Source organism: Mycena indigotica (genome assembly GCF_014461135.1).
Source record: "Mycena indigotica strain 171206Taipei chromosome Unknown Mind.scaff0011, whole genome shotgun sequence".
NCBI classification, from domain to species: domain Eukaryota; kingdom Fungi; phylum Basidiomycota; class Agaricomycetes; order Agaricales; family Mycenaceae; genus Mycena; species Mycena indigotica.
In genome coordinates, this window is record NW_023503010.1 from 1,343,608 (window position 1) to 1,361,026 (window position 17,419).

Genomic DNA, 17,419 nt, shown 5'->3' on the forward strand with positions numbered 1-17,419 from the left:
CGCATCCGAGGACAGCCCCGAGTGTTAGGTCTGGCCATTCGGCGCCCTCACGGCACCAGACATCCTGGGCCAGAGTCCATATCTCTTCTCTGCCTACGTGTTCGCATTCTAGGAGTATGTGGTTGAGGTCCTCAGTTACCCCACATTTGTCACATTTGCTGATTGTGTCTCCGTCTGGGAAACTCTCCAGCCTCTTACCGATGTAGTACGAGTCGTGGAGGCATCTCCACAAGAAGTTGCGTGTCTGTCGTGAGAAGTCGCGGTGCCTTGCTGTCTTCCATATTTCGGCCTCGGAGACCGACTTGCCGTACGCATCTCTCACGTCAAGGCTGACACGTGTTATCTGGTGTCTCGTGCTCTTACGCGCTTTTCTCTTGCTGTTCTTGTGCTCACGGATCCCCTTGTATAGTTCCCTCTGGGTTGCGCCGGCCAGCTTCATACCCGGTACGTGGTAACCTTCCGGAACGCGGAGGTCGACTGACAGCGCCGTCTGCTTCGCTCTGCCTTTCTCGGCTAGTCGCTTAGCCTCCTTGGTGTTATGGGCCCTTGGTGCCGTCCTGAAGACCGTGGGGGCCTCCCTGGCCCGTAGTTCTGCCGCGAGGCACTGCCATACGGCTCTGTTCTTCTGTCCGACCCATCCTTTGGTCTCCCACTCGGTGAGTTTGCCGTTCATCGTCTCCGCGAGAAGCGCGGATGCGCTCACTATTCTCAGTTCTGTTTTCCTCGGCGTGGTCTTAATTACGCGTAACGCGGCGATGGCTTCTGTTACCAGCTCGGTTTGGTCTGTGTGTTTGGGGGCCCGGAAGGCTTCGTTTCTGGCGTTGCCTTCGTTGAAGAAAATGCCACCTCCCGCTGTCATCTCGCCTCCTCTGCGTCTGGCGGATGCCGCTATGTGGGCCTCCACGCCTCCCTGGGCGGTTTCTGCTGTTCTGTCTCGCCTCTGCCTGTGGATCTCGTATGCCTCCGGCGTCGCCACGGTCTTAGTAAGCACGTGGAAACCGTCTGTTTTCGTTTTTATTGGCGGGGGCGGGACAAAGTACTTATCTCCCCTGGGGTCTCCGCTTGTGGGATCCTCCCCGGGGCCGGTGGGGCCGGCCCTGTTTTTTCTCGGGTCCCATTTCGGGTCGATCTGGCTGAGTCTGGATTCAACGGTTTTCAAGCATGCGCTGGGGTTCGTGCAGCCCTTCTCCCTGTCCCCGTCGCACGCTACGCACCAGCACATCGCGTATGGGGAGTGTTCATCGTCGTCCTTCCGGGTGAGCATCTCCATTCCCTGTCCGACTGTGTGTATATTGTGGTTATTTCTCAGGCATTTCGCGGCGGGCGCGTTATTCACCTGCCTCACGTTCTCTTTCGCGGCGAAATGGTACCAGAGGGGGAGCTGCTCCTGTATCTCCTTGGCGGGGGAGGGTCGTGTCAAAAGACACACCGTATTTTTGTGCGCATGCAAGCATGCTGCGGTGCCGTTTGGGCCATTCCCTCCGGCTTGCATGCCAGGTCTGCAGGTACATATTATCCATCGCGTTGCTGTCTATCTTCGCGCCTCCTGCGGCGTGCTTCCGCAGGCGATGGTTTTGCGATCTTTGCCCATACTGGCTGCTTCGTGGGGTCTAGTTCTAGCAGGGACTCAAGCCTGACGAGAGCTATTTGCGTCGTTTCCTTGCTTCTAGGTCCAAGGCGCATTTCCCGCCCTCTTCAATTGGTGCCATCAATGCCTCCATGCTTATTGGTGCGGCCTTTTTTCCGCCGGCATAAAATTCCCGCTGAGATCTTAACAGGTGCTTTTTAACCTTTTCCGGCATTTCGTTGAACTGCGTCAGGTACTGCGTCTTGCCTCCGGTGTTCATCTGGTCGAAGTGACGTCTCTCCTCCATCGAGGGGTGTATGTTCTCAAATCTTGTGAAAGCCGCGTCGATGCTTTCGACCCGGGGGGTCCATACCGAGAAAGGTTCAACCCCGTTGCCTATCCAGGCGCCTAGAATTCGGACGGCCTCGCCTTCAGCGGCTATATGTATGTCCCCTAGCTCGTCTTGTCCTTCGGGGTTGATTTTTCTAGTGGCGCCTCTGGCGGTGTTCGGGGGAGCCATACGGGATTACCTCCGTCTTCGCCACATTAAAGCGCGCACCGGACGCAAGACACCATTTCTCCAGGATCTCGGTGAGGACGTGGTAGTTGTCTCCCTCGTTAAGGTAAACCGTTGTGTCATCTGCGAACATTTGGACTATAACTCTCTCAGTTGTACCTGGTATGGCATAGCCTTCGAGTTCGGATTGTCGTAGCATTTCGGCAAGCGGCTCAATGGCGATGTTGAATAAGAGGCAAGACAAGGGGGTCGCCTTGACGGACGCCCCTCGACACTCTGAATTTGGAGCTCACTTCTCCATTTATGATCACGCACGTGTCGGCGAGACGGTACAGTTCTTGGACTGTGTTGACGAAAGCCTCCGGGAGGCCGACGGACTTCAAGGTCTTCCACAGGTAGGGGTGTATAGTTTTATCGTATGCTTTCTCCTGGTCTAGGGTGATGATTGCCCCATTTTGCAGGTCGTCTTCGTCGTATTCCACGACTTCCATGGCAAGATGTATGGGGTCCGCGATTCTGCGCCCCTTCACGAAACCGGATTGGTCCCGGTGGATTATTTTGGGGGCAGCCGTCTCCAGCTTTTGGGTGAGTGCTTTTGTCATTATTTTATAGTCTGAGTTCAGGACAGTTATGGGCCTGTAGTTTGCTATGTCGGTCTTGTCCTTTTTTTTATAGATCGGACACATCCAGCCGTCAGCGAAACCGGTTCCTTCAGACATGCCGTTTTCCTCAATGTCATTGTAGACGGTCGTCAGTATGTTGATGATGTTGCAGGGCGGCGGTTTGCCACCCGTGCTGTCTGCGTTCCCGCTGTCCCTGGCTTCATTGTATCTGTTTGCTAGTCGGGTCCACAGCTCAGTGGGTATGCCATTTACCCCTGGCGCTTTTCCTGGCGCGCAGCTCTTTAGTGCTCTCCTCACGTCTGCTTCTGTGATCTTCTCTTCCAGGCAGTGCACGTCCGACGGGTCGCACGGGCTCATGTACTGAAGCACCTCATCAACGGCGGTTTCACGTAGGGCGTTGTCTATGTGCATCATATCTCGTTGTAGGTCATTGTGGTAATTTCTGGCCAGCTCCGCCATCTCGCTCGACTTCTTGGTGCCCACTGCTGGGTTTATATCGGTCCTTTGTAGGTACGCTATTGTGTCTCGGGGCTGTCTATCTTTTGTCAGCCCAACTGTGTACTTCGTCGGTCTATCCCTCTCGGTAAAGGCCTTCACTCTCGATTCAAGACGGCGGCGTGCCCTCTGCAGATCCTCCAGGGCGTGAATCTTGGACTGCACTAACGCAAGCTTTGCAGCCTGCTGGTTTTGTTCGTCTTCGCGACTGTATTGGCCCGCTCTTGTTCCTTTGGGGGTGGTCTCGGGTGGCAGGCCTGGAGCAAATAAGATTTATAGGGATCCCATTCAACCATATAAGCCCAGCCATTACTGAGAGCCGGATCTCTGATCTCATTGGAGATGGCGCAGCGTTTGAGTCGGAAGCAAGCATCCATCGCCAAAAGGAACACGTATAAGCCGCTAAAGCGAGGTTATCAGTATGGATAACAGCGTCAATAATTATAGCTTACGCTTGCGATGGAGGAGCATTTTGCCAGTCGTCGGGTAAATTGACCCCAGGACGGGGACAGGCAGGGCAACGTAAAGCTAGCTCCCCAGCCGCTGTGCCCAATACCCCTCTCGAGTCATAGCCACGGCCCCCATGCTTGAGTGACAATAAATGTCGGTATTCGCGCGCGATTCGAAGAAAAACCTGATATCGATCTGGGGGCTTGACTCCTGTAGCATTTGTTTGTGTTTCCAACGAACGGTAAAAGTCCCAGCCAGTGATTTTGCCGTGGAGCGTTAAACAATGGTACTGTTCGAGGCATTGGAGGGTTGCGCAGGTCCTTGGGTTGTCGGTTGTGGCAGGGTAAAGCCCAGCGCGCAGAAGTTGAGCATAGTACGCGTCTGCAGTTCTTCGACAGCCACAGTAGTCCAAAGAAACCTCTTGAAGGCCGTTGTGATGGATAATGAGGAAGTCGTGACGAGCGGGAATAGGTCGGTCGCAGCTTTGACGTGGCGGGTGGCCAAGCTGAAAGCGTAGTCCCAGCATCTTCAACGAGCATTTCTGGAAGTATGCCCCATTCCAGAACTGTGAAAATTTGAGCTGGACATATAACGTTGAGTTCACTGAAAAGATTACCTCGACCGAATGAAATGGGCTTTCTTGGTGTAACTCCACGCAGCAAGTCTGGCACGTTAAGACCCCCCCGAAACATTCTCTGCATCGATACAAGGGGTCCTTCTCGCCACAGTTGCCGCAATGCTCCCCAAAATCACCCCTCCCATGGCGCCAAAGCAGAATTCTCAGGAACTCGTCACGATGATGTAGCAGCCAGTCGCGCAACGCTGGATCCTAAACGAGCGGTTAGTGAGGGTCATTCAGCTGAGAGAAAGTCGTCAAACGCACAGCAGGTCGGAGAACGCGAGGCAACTTCGCAGTTTCTTGAGGGGGCTCTTCCATCCAATCGTCCTCTCCGGTCCCCATGCTGTATGCGTCCACGCGTATATCTAGAGGAGTTGGCGTATGGACAGGATGTTGAGAAGACATGGCCATTCGAAGCCGCTTCAGAGGTGAAGGCGGCAAAACCTTGACAGATTGTGAGGAGGTCCTTCGACTGTCTGTGTTATATCCGTGCCAACTCCGGCATCCGTCTCCGATATCCGTCTCCGGTATTTGGTTTTTGCGCAATGAAGATTTACTGAGCGTTTCCAATTACCCCGACTTATGATCTATGCAATCATCTATGCCTTGTTCCTCGTATGCAACTCCTCTTCTACTTTACTTGACTTTGTTCTAATCTTGTTACTTACTTTGTTATACCTTATTCCGTTTCCGTTACTTCTCGTACTATAAATACTTTGATGTATTATCACGTACTTCAGTTTGTAAATTAACGTTGCTGGTCTCTATCTCCCAGCGTCGTCTCGACTCCGCTCTTCTCTTCTTGTCTTGTCTTGGTCAACTGGAAGCCCCGGCCACCCAAACATCCTTCTGTGGTGTTCCGCCCCAAGTGCTCCACGACTTCGATTCCGTCTCCGACTTCGACTCCGTCCCCGTCTCCGTCTCCGTCCCTTTGGTCGACACGGCACTTAACAGTCTGCTGAGACACGTTCGATAGCTCCGTCAAAAGGCGCATTGAAAGTCGAGGGGCCCGCGGTAAGTGTAATAATGTGGGTGTTTAAGTCGGGGGAGGAGGAGCGAGCACGCTTTGGCTCGTTGCTGACGCCAGGTCATGGTGGTCAACAAAAAACCCAAAGCGGAAGGCTTGTCATGTGACTACATGTGGCCTCATAATTTCATGTAGCTCACAGCGTACCTATAGCTCGCTATTCACCAAGGTACCATCTTATTATCTAGTGCACAAATAACGTCTGGAACCTCCCACCTGTCTTTCTTCCCCACTATCCCACTCCATTACTCTTCGTGATATTGACAGAAATACAAACGAGACGCCTTGCGAGCTGCCCATCGCCACTGACACATGAAAATTGTATGGTTTCGAGGTTGCTCTTCTGGTTTGAAGCTATCGACCCAGCGAAAATGTGTGCGCCAAACCTGTAACGCAGCTTCGTCAGCCATCGACCGACCCATCGTAAGGTGCGCGTCAAACCTGTAATGCGGCTTCGTATACTTGCACTTGACGAGTACGAGCAGCTTCGCGCGACTCCCGCTTGAGTTGTTTGAGCTCTTTACGAAGAGCTTTGTCGGCAATGTATTCGCCCCGGAGTGAGTATCCATGCAGCGCTACCTCGAGACGACGGGTTTCCTTCTGATATTCAGCACTGGAGTGGTCCATCTCGTCGTTTTCTGGGATGTAGAATGGGAAGCCGACCCAGCATTTCAAGTCGCTGCCTTCAAGGTCGAAATCTCTATCGAAATAGTGCATGAAGCCTCTCTCGTCGTCAAGAACTTCGAAACGAGCTTGATCCAAAAGCAGGGCGGGAGGAAGTGGTTGACGGAGAGGTCTAGCCACCTTTCGAGAGTGACGATGGGCGTCATATGCTTGAGAAATGAGAGCTCCTCTTGGCACCACGAAGGTCATTTGCGTGAGTGAGACAGAATTCTCCAAAACACCGACATACCTGGTGCTATTGCGATACTTCTGTTGGCGAAGCCTATGGGCTTCCTTTCTTTCAGCCGGGGTGTGGTATTTGGTAGGAGGCGGCATAGCAGTAGATGAAGAACAAGTGCAAAGTATGAATCACACGCGTCACGGAGACAAATTCACACTAAAGAGAAGCGGAATTTCAATGAATATATAGGGAAAAACAGGAGCGAGATGAAGCACAAACCTGGGTCTGGGGCTAATGGGACGCTGCTGAGGATTTCCAGAGCGATTTGCGTCTGCAGATGATTTTGCTGGTGGTCGCATAGATAACAGAGTTAAGAAGTCGTCACGTCCATAGATAGTCAGCACGCCTGAAGGTGTTTTGGCATGTACTATAAAACTTTGGAAGAACAGATAAATGAGATTTCAATATATTTCGACGGGGGCAGACGGCTTTGAAATCATTGTCGGGTTCCACTATTTTTCTGTGCAGGCTAGATAATTTTCAATAGAGATACATAAATCCGTGACTTTTTACATCCCCTTCGATGATGTCTCTTCGAGAGAGCCTGGATATGATCCATGTATAGCTAGGTAGGGGCTCCTAAAAAGGGCTATATCTCGATCATTCCGTATTTTTAGGTGAAGTGCAGGCGATTTTCAATCAAGATACACAAATCCGTGACTTTTGCCACCCCTCCTCCAAAAAGCCATTTCCAGGTAATTGTAAAGAGTTTCGTCTAAACTCTTGTTGGGGCAGCTTATACAAGCAATTCCATCCACAGGATGAATTTAACTGAGCGCTCTAGAGGACCCCATATCGATGGAGAGATTTCTGAGACACGATTCGATAAGCGCGCGCTTGTCAGCTTCTCATCTAATCAATGTACTCATTTCTTGGAAGTAGTATATGATACAAGGTATTGATTCAGGTTTCTACGGTGTGTGCACAAGACAAAGACAGTAGTGTAAGACAAGAATAGTACGGTACACGTTGAGACGTAGGATATGTACTGGTAAGCTTTTACCAAGCGAAAGGGCTTGCGGTCGTGTTTTGCGTGAGCCAATCTTCATGGTTCGATGCTTCGTCGCCGAAGCTGCGCAACAACTCGCGCTGTTCATCAATGGTATCCATTGCACGTCGTAACACGAGTTCGACTGCCAAATCTTCCTCCTCAACCCACAGCCGGCCCAACTCACGACGGCTGTTCCAAAGCTTGGCGCGATGGTTCCGTGACAGTCCCTGGAGACGGCGAAGCTCCAGAAGGATGTGGCGTTTATCTGGAGCTCGAAGTCAGCGAATGATAGTGAAATGGAATGCTAAAATTTACCAGCATGCGGCAGACTTTCGATGTAAAGTCGATATTGTTCGGTCCCCGGATCTTGACTCACAGCTGGGACTACTGCGCGTAGACTGCCGTGGTCTTTGTCGCTCGGGTCGTTGATGGTCGCCTCCCTCTCGCAGTTAAGTTTTTGACGCCGTGGATTCCGAGTTCGATATTGGAGTAGTAGGCTCCGTTTCGCGCGCCCTATGAATGCAATTAGTCCCATCGTCACCAGTACTTGATAGCACTAGCCAAGAAGACTCAACCGCCTCTCCGTCTGTATGGGCGACTTCCGGGCCAAAGAAGACTTAGTGCGCTTGGGCGTGGAGTCGTGGGACTGGGACAATGACAATCGTTGTCCCGCAATCGGTGTTAGTCCTAGAATTGGGGAGGGGAGTTAGCTCGTTGTGAGTTTGGGACGGTATATATGCCAAGTACCTGGCAATGAGGAAGAGGGTGTAGTTTGGGCCATTGGGCATGAGATGGTGGTCGAATGCAGAGAAGTTATCCTGGCGCCACTGGTCGGATTCCAGAAGGGCGTCTTAAGGGCGTTAAGGAGGAGTCCGCATTCTCTGGAAAGGGTATTAGTTGTTGCCGAAAGGTTATTGCGGCAAGCCAACCTTGTTGCAGCCAGCCAGCCGTTGAGCGAGGTGGGAGCGAATAAGACCAAATCTCAGATAGTAACACAGCGTCACACTTGGTCGAATCGGAAAATTGCGTGATGATAATTGTCCAAGAAAAACAAAGCAGCGACATAAAAACTACTCAAAATTACATTGCCCCAACATCTCATATGCTCGAGAGGGGACCGGAATGTCAAAAGGCCCCCCATAAGCCCATCTGCCAGTGAAGATTTAGAGAAGGGGAGATGAGGAATTGTGATGTGGACGTACTCGCGGACAAAAAGGTCGATCAGAGGTATATCAGCCTCTTCGACGTTCCGGGGCTTGACCTGGTGAAGGCAGCTGGGCAGCGTCTTTTCCGAAAACGGCTCGATGGGCAAGTAGTCATGCTTGATGACGATGACTTGACCTTCCACAGGATAGAAGGGCATCGGGAAGAGTTTGCGAATGGCCTCGTTGGCCGTCTCGTCGTCAAAGCCATCGTCGGGGCGATCGTGCTTGCAGCGATGGATGATGGTGAAATTTCGTTCCATCTTTTTGCCCAACAATGTCGTCCACCCAAAGGGACATTCCGAGCACTCCAGGGGACGGGAATCCCAGACCGACGCAAAGCTCGAGATGACTTGGCCAACAGTGGAGTCGACCAGAGGGCGGGAAGTGGGGAATGTTTGGAGACCCATCTTGCCATCGATGCGATAGTAGCGGATGGTGATGGAGCCTTCGCGAAGCTATGAATCAACGAGTTAAGTGAAACTCTGGACAGTAGACGAGGAGGACTTACGGCGGGCCATCGTCGAGACAGAGGGAGCGGCAGACGACGAGGCGGACGACGAAGCGGCAGTGGAAGTGGACATGGCGGTTGAGTAAGGAAGCGAAATAGTGTACGTTTGTGTGACAAGACCACCGACGGGATCGCAAAATTAGGGCGACATTGCGAACCCAAAATGAAATGGCGGGCTGTAGCACCTGGTAAACCCTTCTGACCTTCTCTGGTCTCCCAACTCCCTCGTCAACCCAAAAAGAAAATGCGCGCAGGTCGAGATGATGATGAAAGCAGCGATAGTGGAGAATCCAAGCGAGGCAACCAAGGGAATTTTCATGGGAAGCGGCTGGAATTCCTAAATCAATGGGTGGAGGAGTACGCCTCGATCACGAAGCTGGGCAAGAGGCCCAAGCGTGGGTCAGGGAAAAGCATTTGGGACCGCCTCTTCCCAGAATACTGGAAGATAGCTCCTTGGCGCTGCCCGTTGACGACCGACCCACCAGACGACCCAGACGAGCTCCTGGACCTGGCCCGAGCACCAGAAGATGACGAAGAAAGGCTAGAGAAGGCCACTATTTTGAAGACTACGGAAAAGGCAGGTGTTGTTACCACTACTTATTTGGTCATTGCTAATGAGCCTTTTTCGCAGAGTATTATGTCGTGGTTTAGTCGCCAAAAGAACCAGCGCGACAAGCCAAATCCCTTCCAAGTGCTTTTGAAGCAGCTTCGTGTCGCAAATGCATCTTCGCCAAGACGGATTCCCGATCACCAGTTTTACATGAAGCCACGAGAAATTCAAGGCGAAAGTCCAGGAAGAGTTTGTCGAAAGAGGATATGACCGAAAGCCCCGAACGGAGCACCTCAAACTACGCAGCGATGTTGCGAAAGAGCTGCTCGAACAAGAATCGCAAGGAATCCAAGAAATGATTCAACGAGAGGCCGAAGAGGAACGAGATGAAAGCAAGGATGCCTACAACGCTGCCAAGCGTGTCGGTCCTTCTCCAAACGACGAAGAGATGGCCGAGTAGGTTCCTACTTGAACAGCGAGCGACACCCATTGCTGACGTCTCTTTAGAGCTCAACGTCGCATCCCCGAGACCTTCCAGACATTGCTTGATTCAATTCGAGTTTATACCGACTGCGAAGTCACTTTGCTCTATGGTCGGGTGGAAACGACCGACAACGGCGTGAATTGCAAGGTCCGAACGTGAGTGCGACACGAAAGATAACAAACAAGTAAACTGATTGTTGACTAGACTCCATTCGAACGCTTCTTCCACGCAAGTAGATTTCACCAAGCTGGAACCCAAATCGTACGCCGATATGATTCAGTCCTATGCGAGATTTATTGTTTCGGCTTGTAAGTAACTGCATATCCAGGGAAATCGTTGCTGAAATGCTTCGCAGACGAGACTAGGACAGGCTTGACTGTCGGTAGCGAGGCGACGTTGGTGGCATCCAAGTCGAACGATGCTGGTCTGTCTGGTGGCAACTCGTTGAATGCAGCGCAAAAGAAGACAAGCTCTGCCCCTGCTTCCGGAGAAGCCACAGAGATATCGTCGTCAACTACGAATGAGATCGCTGCGACCATCCTCTCTGCGACGAATGCTACCCCAGATGAAGCCGAGCCGAGTGCTGCTCCAGCGGACGATGGAGTTCAGGCTGCATCTGAGACTGGAATGGTGCTTGACCAGGAGTTGTCGACTTGGAGAGGAGCTGATGTGGCTTTGGCATCGGTAAAACGCAAGCGGAAAAATTTGCAGCGCCACCCAGACGAGTCTAGCTCGGACAATTCCAGCTCTTCATTTTCGGACAAGGGCTCTGCAGAAGACGGCAATGAAAAGGAGGCAAAGGAGAAGTCGAAAAAACGGGCAAGAGTGGAAGAGTCGAAGCAGACTGGGAAAGGGAAGACCAGCTTGAAAGCAAAGGGGAAGACTCGGAATAAGGCATTGAACGTCCCCACGGACCGCAGCGAATGGGCAGAGCCAGCCTTGGCCACGTTGCAGTTGGAAGGAGGGTATCAGGATTGGGAAGTGGCTCTGGTCCAATGGATGGGTCTCGAGGAGTGCTCAGGCTTCTTGCGCTCGGTCAGTGTCTCCTCTCTCAACACATGCTAAAAACTGACCACAATAGTAGACAGAATCGTTTTCGACTACGAGTCGGCCAGTCCAAGTGGGAACATGGATCAGCGTGGGGAGGCGCGCCAGATTTGACCCAGGCATCTCCAATGTCGCTCGATTTGCTGCGCAGTGGCACGATTGGTGGGTGGCGATAAACCCGGCTTGGCGACGTGAAAAGAAAGGGGCGACGACTCGACTGGTGCAGAAGGAGGGCGGGGATTGGGCCGGAATTGGACGTCCCGGGGAAGAACGGGTTTTATAGTGTTTTGATTTGCCTAAAGTGGTGGGTAGAGGCGTTGCCGTCCTACGGTTCGAAAAAAGAGTGGTTGGTGGCTGTACAGGACGTGTCGTGGGTGCTGACTAGTATGGAAAAGTCAGTTTCCTTTTCATCGATGGGAAGTGACTGACCTGGGATATTTGACAGGTGGAAAAGAGAGGGCAAGAGCGCCCCTGGAGCCACGGGCACAGGGGCTGTCGACGCCAGCGCTGCTGGGGCCAGTACCGCCGGGGCCAGCACCGAAGGGAACGAAGGTTGAGGCAGAGTGGTCAAAGTAGTATGTCGGAGAGACTGTCTGAAAATTGATTGATGTTACGCAATGTGACCTAATCTGCCCAATCTGGAAGCCGACCGCCGGCAGCAATGATTGATGGCATCAATGGGTCGCAATGAGTGACTGGTGACGTTCCCAGCTAAATAAACCATTTCCTGGCACTGGCGTGACGCCGGGTGACATGTTGGGCCGTTGCCCTCATCTTTTGCATTACCCCCTTGGGCAGTGGCCCACATCTTTTGCATAGATACAGCTATATGAGCTGCGAGGTCGGGGCCATTCGCGCACGCCAGCGACCTTGATCGGGTCCATGCGAAGTTGCCCGTTCCCCGACGATCACACCGAGGTATTCGACTTCGTTCCGCTCGAAGTCGCACTTGTCCGGTTTCAGGTACAGTTGGTTGTCCTTCAGGATCTGTAGGACCTCTTTCACCGTTGCGCGATGTTCGGAGAGGTCACTAGAGTATATGAGGATGTCGTCCAGGTACACGATCACGCGACCCTGGGAGATCAGGTTAGAAAACAATTCGTTCATCATGGATTGGAACGTGGCTGGGGAATTGGTGAGGCCGAAAAACATCACGAGTGGCTCGAATAGGCCCCGATTGGTAACGAACGCGGCCTTCTCTTCGTCGGCTTCTTTTATGCGGATGTTGTTGTACCCTCAACGTACGTCGAGCTTGGTGAACCACCGGGCGTTACGTAACTTATGCATGATGTCCGATATGAGTGGTATCGGGTATCGGTTTTGATAGTAATCTCGTTCAGCTTCCGGTAGTCCTGTACGGGCCGTAATTTCCCGTCCTTCTTCTTGACGAAGAAGAACGGGGATGCGTATGGGGATTTCGAGGGCCGAATCCGCCCGGTTGCCAAATGTTCCTTGATGAATGCGTCAAGCTCTTTCTGTTCCTCTCCTGATAGGGGAATGCAGCGCCCTTTGACGGGTTCGGCGTCTGGGTGTAGTTCAATGGCATGGTCCCACTTCCTCCGTTCTGGGAGTTTGTCGAAGTCCTGTTTTTCGAAGACCTCTTTGAATTCCTCAAGATAGTGCGCGCGGGTACGCTCTCCTCGGTGGTTCAGGGCTTCTCGGCAGCGTAGGCGGTGGCGGCCAGTTTGGTGGCCACGCTCTGTATGGCCCGGATGTGGGCGGGCGCGTTCGAACCTTCGTCGTATATCCGCGTGACGAAGAGGCGATCCCCTTTGCCCAGGGGTTCGTTATCCTCTTCGTCCCATTGTTCCAGCAATCGGGCCCGCTTGCACTCGGGTGGGCATCGGGTGAAGGCGATCGCCCCTTCACGCCAGTCGATCACGGGATTGTGCTTCTTGAGCCAGTGATGCCCGATGATCACGTCACTGTTCCCGGTGTCCGTGATGGCGAACGTCAGAAGTTCGGAGTGATCCTGAATGGTGACTCGTAAGCGGGTAATGTGGGTGATTGCCCCGTCGGCGTTGATCGTCCCGTCGGCGTTGTACACTGGGACTGGGTGCGGTAGGGCTTCGAGTTCCAGTTGCGAGTCCTCCGCGAACCACTTGTGCATGAACTCGGAGGTGGCGCCACTGTCAAGGAGGGCGTCAACCGAGTACCCGCGGAGGTCGTTGACCCCTTGGAGGGTGACGGCTACCCGCGTAGCCGTGGTGCCTTCACTTTTCCGAAAGGGGGGAGCATTTTGCAGTTGTCGCAAAGCTTCGGCTACGTCGGGGCGTACCCCGTTCGTATGAACTCTTCTAGTTCGGGCCCGTTCTCGGCTCGTCGGGCCGGATGTATCCACTGTTGTAGTTTCGAACGAGCCTTCTCGGGCTGATCTCGAATTTGCGCGACAAGCCTCTCGGCGCTGGCCGCGGGCCAACTTTTCCAAGCGGGCCTCGGAGTCTCTCGTATGGTTTTATGCGGGTTTTTTCTGCGGGTGGAAACGGTGGGTTGCGGGGTTTGTTGTTCGGGGTTGGTTTCTACGTCTGGTCCCACGTATCTCTGGATTGGCAACACGGAATATCGATTATGCGGGTTGTAACTAGAGACACTTGTGGTATACGTCGGCGAGGGCGTAGGCTTCACTCGCGACGATCGCCAAAATCTGCTTTATCCGCGTTATCTTTGACAAACTCGGAGAAGATAGCCCGGATCTGGTTTGCCGATGCGGCCCGGTTCGGGCACATCCGACTGATGTGTCCTTCCTGGCCGCAGTTGTAGCAGCGAGTGCTGCGGGCCGTAGCGGGGGCCTGGGCCTGGTCGATCTCCATAGGCGCGGGCCCCGTCGAGGGTCTGGCGACCGTGGTTGCCCCGTTTCCTCGAGGTGCGGCCACGGTTGGTCCAGTGGCGCTGATCGCTGCGTTTCGGGCCCAACCGTTGAACGGATTGCGGTTGCTGAGCCCGCTCTTGGCGGGGGCGGGCGCCGTCGGGGGCGTTTTGGCCCGAGGGTGGTTAACCTTGTGGCTTTCGTCGAAAATGCGGTAGCGGCGGAGTGTGCCGTCTTGCTTGATGGCCTCTGCCTTCCAGGCCTCGTAGGTGTCAGGGAGCGTGTCCTTTCGGTAGACCGCGTTTGTAACACCCCGGAGCATACAGTTCTTGGCGACGCGAATAAGGTTAACGTCGTCGTAGTGTGCGACTTTGTTGAGAGAGTCGAGGACCGTGAAATAACTAGTCGCGTCCATGTCTTTGGTCTGGACGAAGGTTTCCATCTTCTGCTGCGCGATTTCGGCGTGAGCTTCCCCGCGGAAGGCCGCGATGAAGGCTTTTTCGAAGCCTTCGTACGTAGTATAGGCTGCGGCGGTACGGAGCTTCATGGCCTGGGAGACGTTTTCTTTCCACGTGACCGCGTTCCCGCCTTTGATATAGGAGAGTGCGTACGAAATCTTTCGCACCTCGTCGTTGTAAACATTCGGGTTGGCTTCGAAGGCCAACCAACAATCGGCCAGGAAGGCGTCTACTTCGCTGGCGTCGCCCGTAAACTCCTTAGGGGGAGAGACGGTCACTCGTGTATTTCCCCCGTGGGGCCGATGAGCCAAGTCCTCTCTGGCTTGGCGGAGCAGATCGTAGCTCTGCATGACTCCCTGCTGTACAGCTGCGTATTCCCCGTTTACTCGGGACAGCTCGGCCTCGAGGACCACTTGTCGATTCGTCAGGGCGGTGTTTTCCGCCTTGAGTTGCTCCATCTCCTGACTCGTTCGGAGCAGATGGGCGAACAGGAACTCCTGTTGTTCGTTATGGCCCAGGGCCATGAATCGGGCACGTTCGTCCCCCCTGGCTTGCGGGGGTGCCCATCGTACTGTCGTGCTCGGTAGACATTCGTCGCGCTTCTTGCGTTCGTGGGGGGAGGCTAATATTCTGTCAACGTCGGGCTCGGGCCGTATCGGGCGTCGGGGGAACCGACTTGAAGGGGTCTGGGAGCACGAGAGATGGGTATTCGCCCGGAGAATAGACGATATTAGCCTAGCGACTACATCTTGTAAGTACGGTTTTTATATGCTACGATATTAGGGATGGATCGGATGGGCGCCAGGTCCCAGGGCGGATCGGATGGGCGCTGCGTAGGGCCGCAGGGGTGAAGGGAAGGGGTTGAAGGAATGGGGGATTGTCGAAGGGGCGGCGGTATGCGGGCCCATGCGGGCCCGTTCGGGCCCATGCGGGCCCGTTCGGGCCCGTGCGGGCCTTATGGCCCGGACGGCCCGACCCGAACCGTGACACACACCCAGGATCGCTCGCTCTCTCTCTCTCGCGATATAAGTACTAGTAGGTCAATGTCAAAATGATTTATTCTACTTGATGGACAAGGTACTTGTAGTTTTAAGGCAATGTAGTAACTTTACCTTCATGGCTTGAAGAATCAAAAAGTTGGCCACCCGGGGAAGGCCTTGGATAAGGAGCCGCTCGGCGCCTGTGGGGGGTGAGCATCGAGCCGCTCGGCGAGAAGGACGGTAATCAACCTTTTCCGACGCCATATATAGCTGTGGGGTAGAGACCGTAAACGATCCGACAGCGTCACGGTCGTCGTGTGCCGCCGCGGTGCGCAGACAGTCTACAGCATCAACGGCGTCGCCATTGCCAATATCATAAGTGATGTTCAAGAAAACATCTGGCTGCACCCGCAGCTCCGTTACGGAGTCCTGGGCCGATGAAGCAGAGCCATTGCTTGAGCCATATCGCTGTTTGAGCTCGGCGGCCAGTGGATACAGCGGCAAATCGTCCAAGCACACGTGGATGTTGAGGCTGCCTAGCTGCGGTAGAGCCTTCCGGTCCTGATGTGGGCTGATCGCGGTTTCCAAGACAAGACGCGCGAGGTCCGCGGTAGCTTGTAATACCTCGAGCTTCTCCAGGGCGCGTGCGCTGAAGAGGATCCGGAGGTACTTTATCCCGTTATCACTCCCCCCGAGTTGCAGCACCAGATGTTTGAGCGCACAGTTTGAGCGTTTGAGAAGCCTGGTGAGGGCATCGTCAACATGATCGTTGAGGCCATACACGCGGAGATACGCGAGGGCCGGCAGCTCAAGCCCTTCCGTCCAATTTTCAAAGGTTCTCCCTTCGTAAAAGTTATAGTGAAGCTCGAGAGTGTGGAGGTGGGCCAAGGACACATGGAGGTTCCCCACATCTGCCTCACTGTCATAGTTTATATGCACGGTAAGTGCCGTCAGGTTCGGCATGATGAGCAACAACTCTTGCACCTGGGGGTGATCGACGGACGATAGCGAAAGGTGGGTAATTTGTGTCCACGGAAGCTCGATTTCCCACGAATAGACGGCGATGAGTTCGAGCTCGCGCAGCGCCGGTGTGTCCGCGAAGAGGGTCAGGCAGCTGGATATTGGATAATTGCCGTCCAACTTCAAGCATTGCAGTGCCTGCAGACCGCCTCGTAGCCCCTCAAAGACAGGGTTGGATAGGAGGGGCTCAACGCAGCCCGTGTACCGCGCCCATCTCCCTATCACAGATCCTTCGGTCAGCATTTCGAGTAGGGGGACCTGGTTTTGCATGCCACCAAATTCGCCGCGGGTCGAGGCCACGTGAATATCGAGCGGCAAGCCACGCGACCGGTCAAGCCATATCTGCAAGAGCTGCCGCGCAGTGTCGATGGTACTGCGTTGCGACCGCCGCGGCGGCACCGTGATGCCAGTCCAAAGCGACGGGAGACCAACGGCAACCGTACGCCACCGCTGGCAGATGGCGGCGAGCGCCAATGGCGGGCAACTTGCTGAGGTTAGCTTCCAATAGTCCTCTCTCCATGGTCTGGCAGCGCAGTATAGAAATATCTCCCCCAGAAGTTCGGCTGGGAGGTCGACTACCGCTGGGTATTTGACCGCACAGAGCGCTGTGACCAGTTGTCGTCGGGTGCCGAGCAACGCCGTCAGTTGCTCCCGCAAGTCGTCAATCCGCGCTTCGACATCTGTTAGCTGTTGACGCAGTTCGGGAGTTGTTGGTGCTGGTATACTAGTAGGCAACGGTGTTGTCGTAGACATGGCCGCCGAAAGGAGGGGAAGTAACGCATGTGACATTTTTCCTTTGAAGTTTGAATTTCAATTCCTCGATAAGCCCTTGGTTCGACGCTCAGGCTGGTGTCGGCCCAATTATAACTTAGACAAGCTGACTTACCAAATCTATCATCTGGAAGTTGAAATGTGGTGCACAGACCAATGTGCCTTAAAAACCTACACAAGGTGGGATGGATTCTCATCAGTCCGACGTGATGTCATGCCATGTGATGTGACCCAACGTTCCTGGGACCTCTCCCACGTCTTCTCATCTCTCCTTCCACGGTCTAGCTTCCCAAATCTTACGCACCTGATGCACGCCATTCCATCTATCATGATCGGATCTATAGAATACTTACCCCTCCCCGCGTCTACTTCCTCCCCCTAGTGTCCTCACTTTTTT

At 53.8% G+C, this 17,419-nt stretch overlaps 1 protein-coding gene across 1 annotated transcript; it reads right to left on the bottom strand.

Annotated features, from left to right (window-relative positions):
• Positions 1-3,650: 3,650 nt before the first annotated feature.
• Positions 3,651-4,676, bottom strand: MIND_01165800 (CxC2 domain-containing protein; the record flags this gene model as incomplete). The annotated part of the gene is made up of 2 exons (XM_037368178.1): positions 3,651-4,481; positions 4,536-4,676. The coding sequence occupies 2 exons, from the start codon at positions 4,674-4,676 to the stop codon at positions 3,651-3,653; spliced, it is 972 nt and encodes a 323-aa protein (XP_037215104.1).
• Between the last annotated feature and the right edge of the window lie 12,743 nt (positions 4,677-17,419).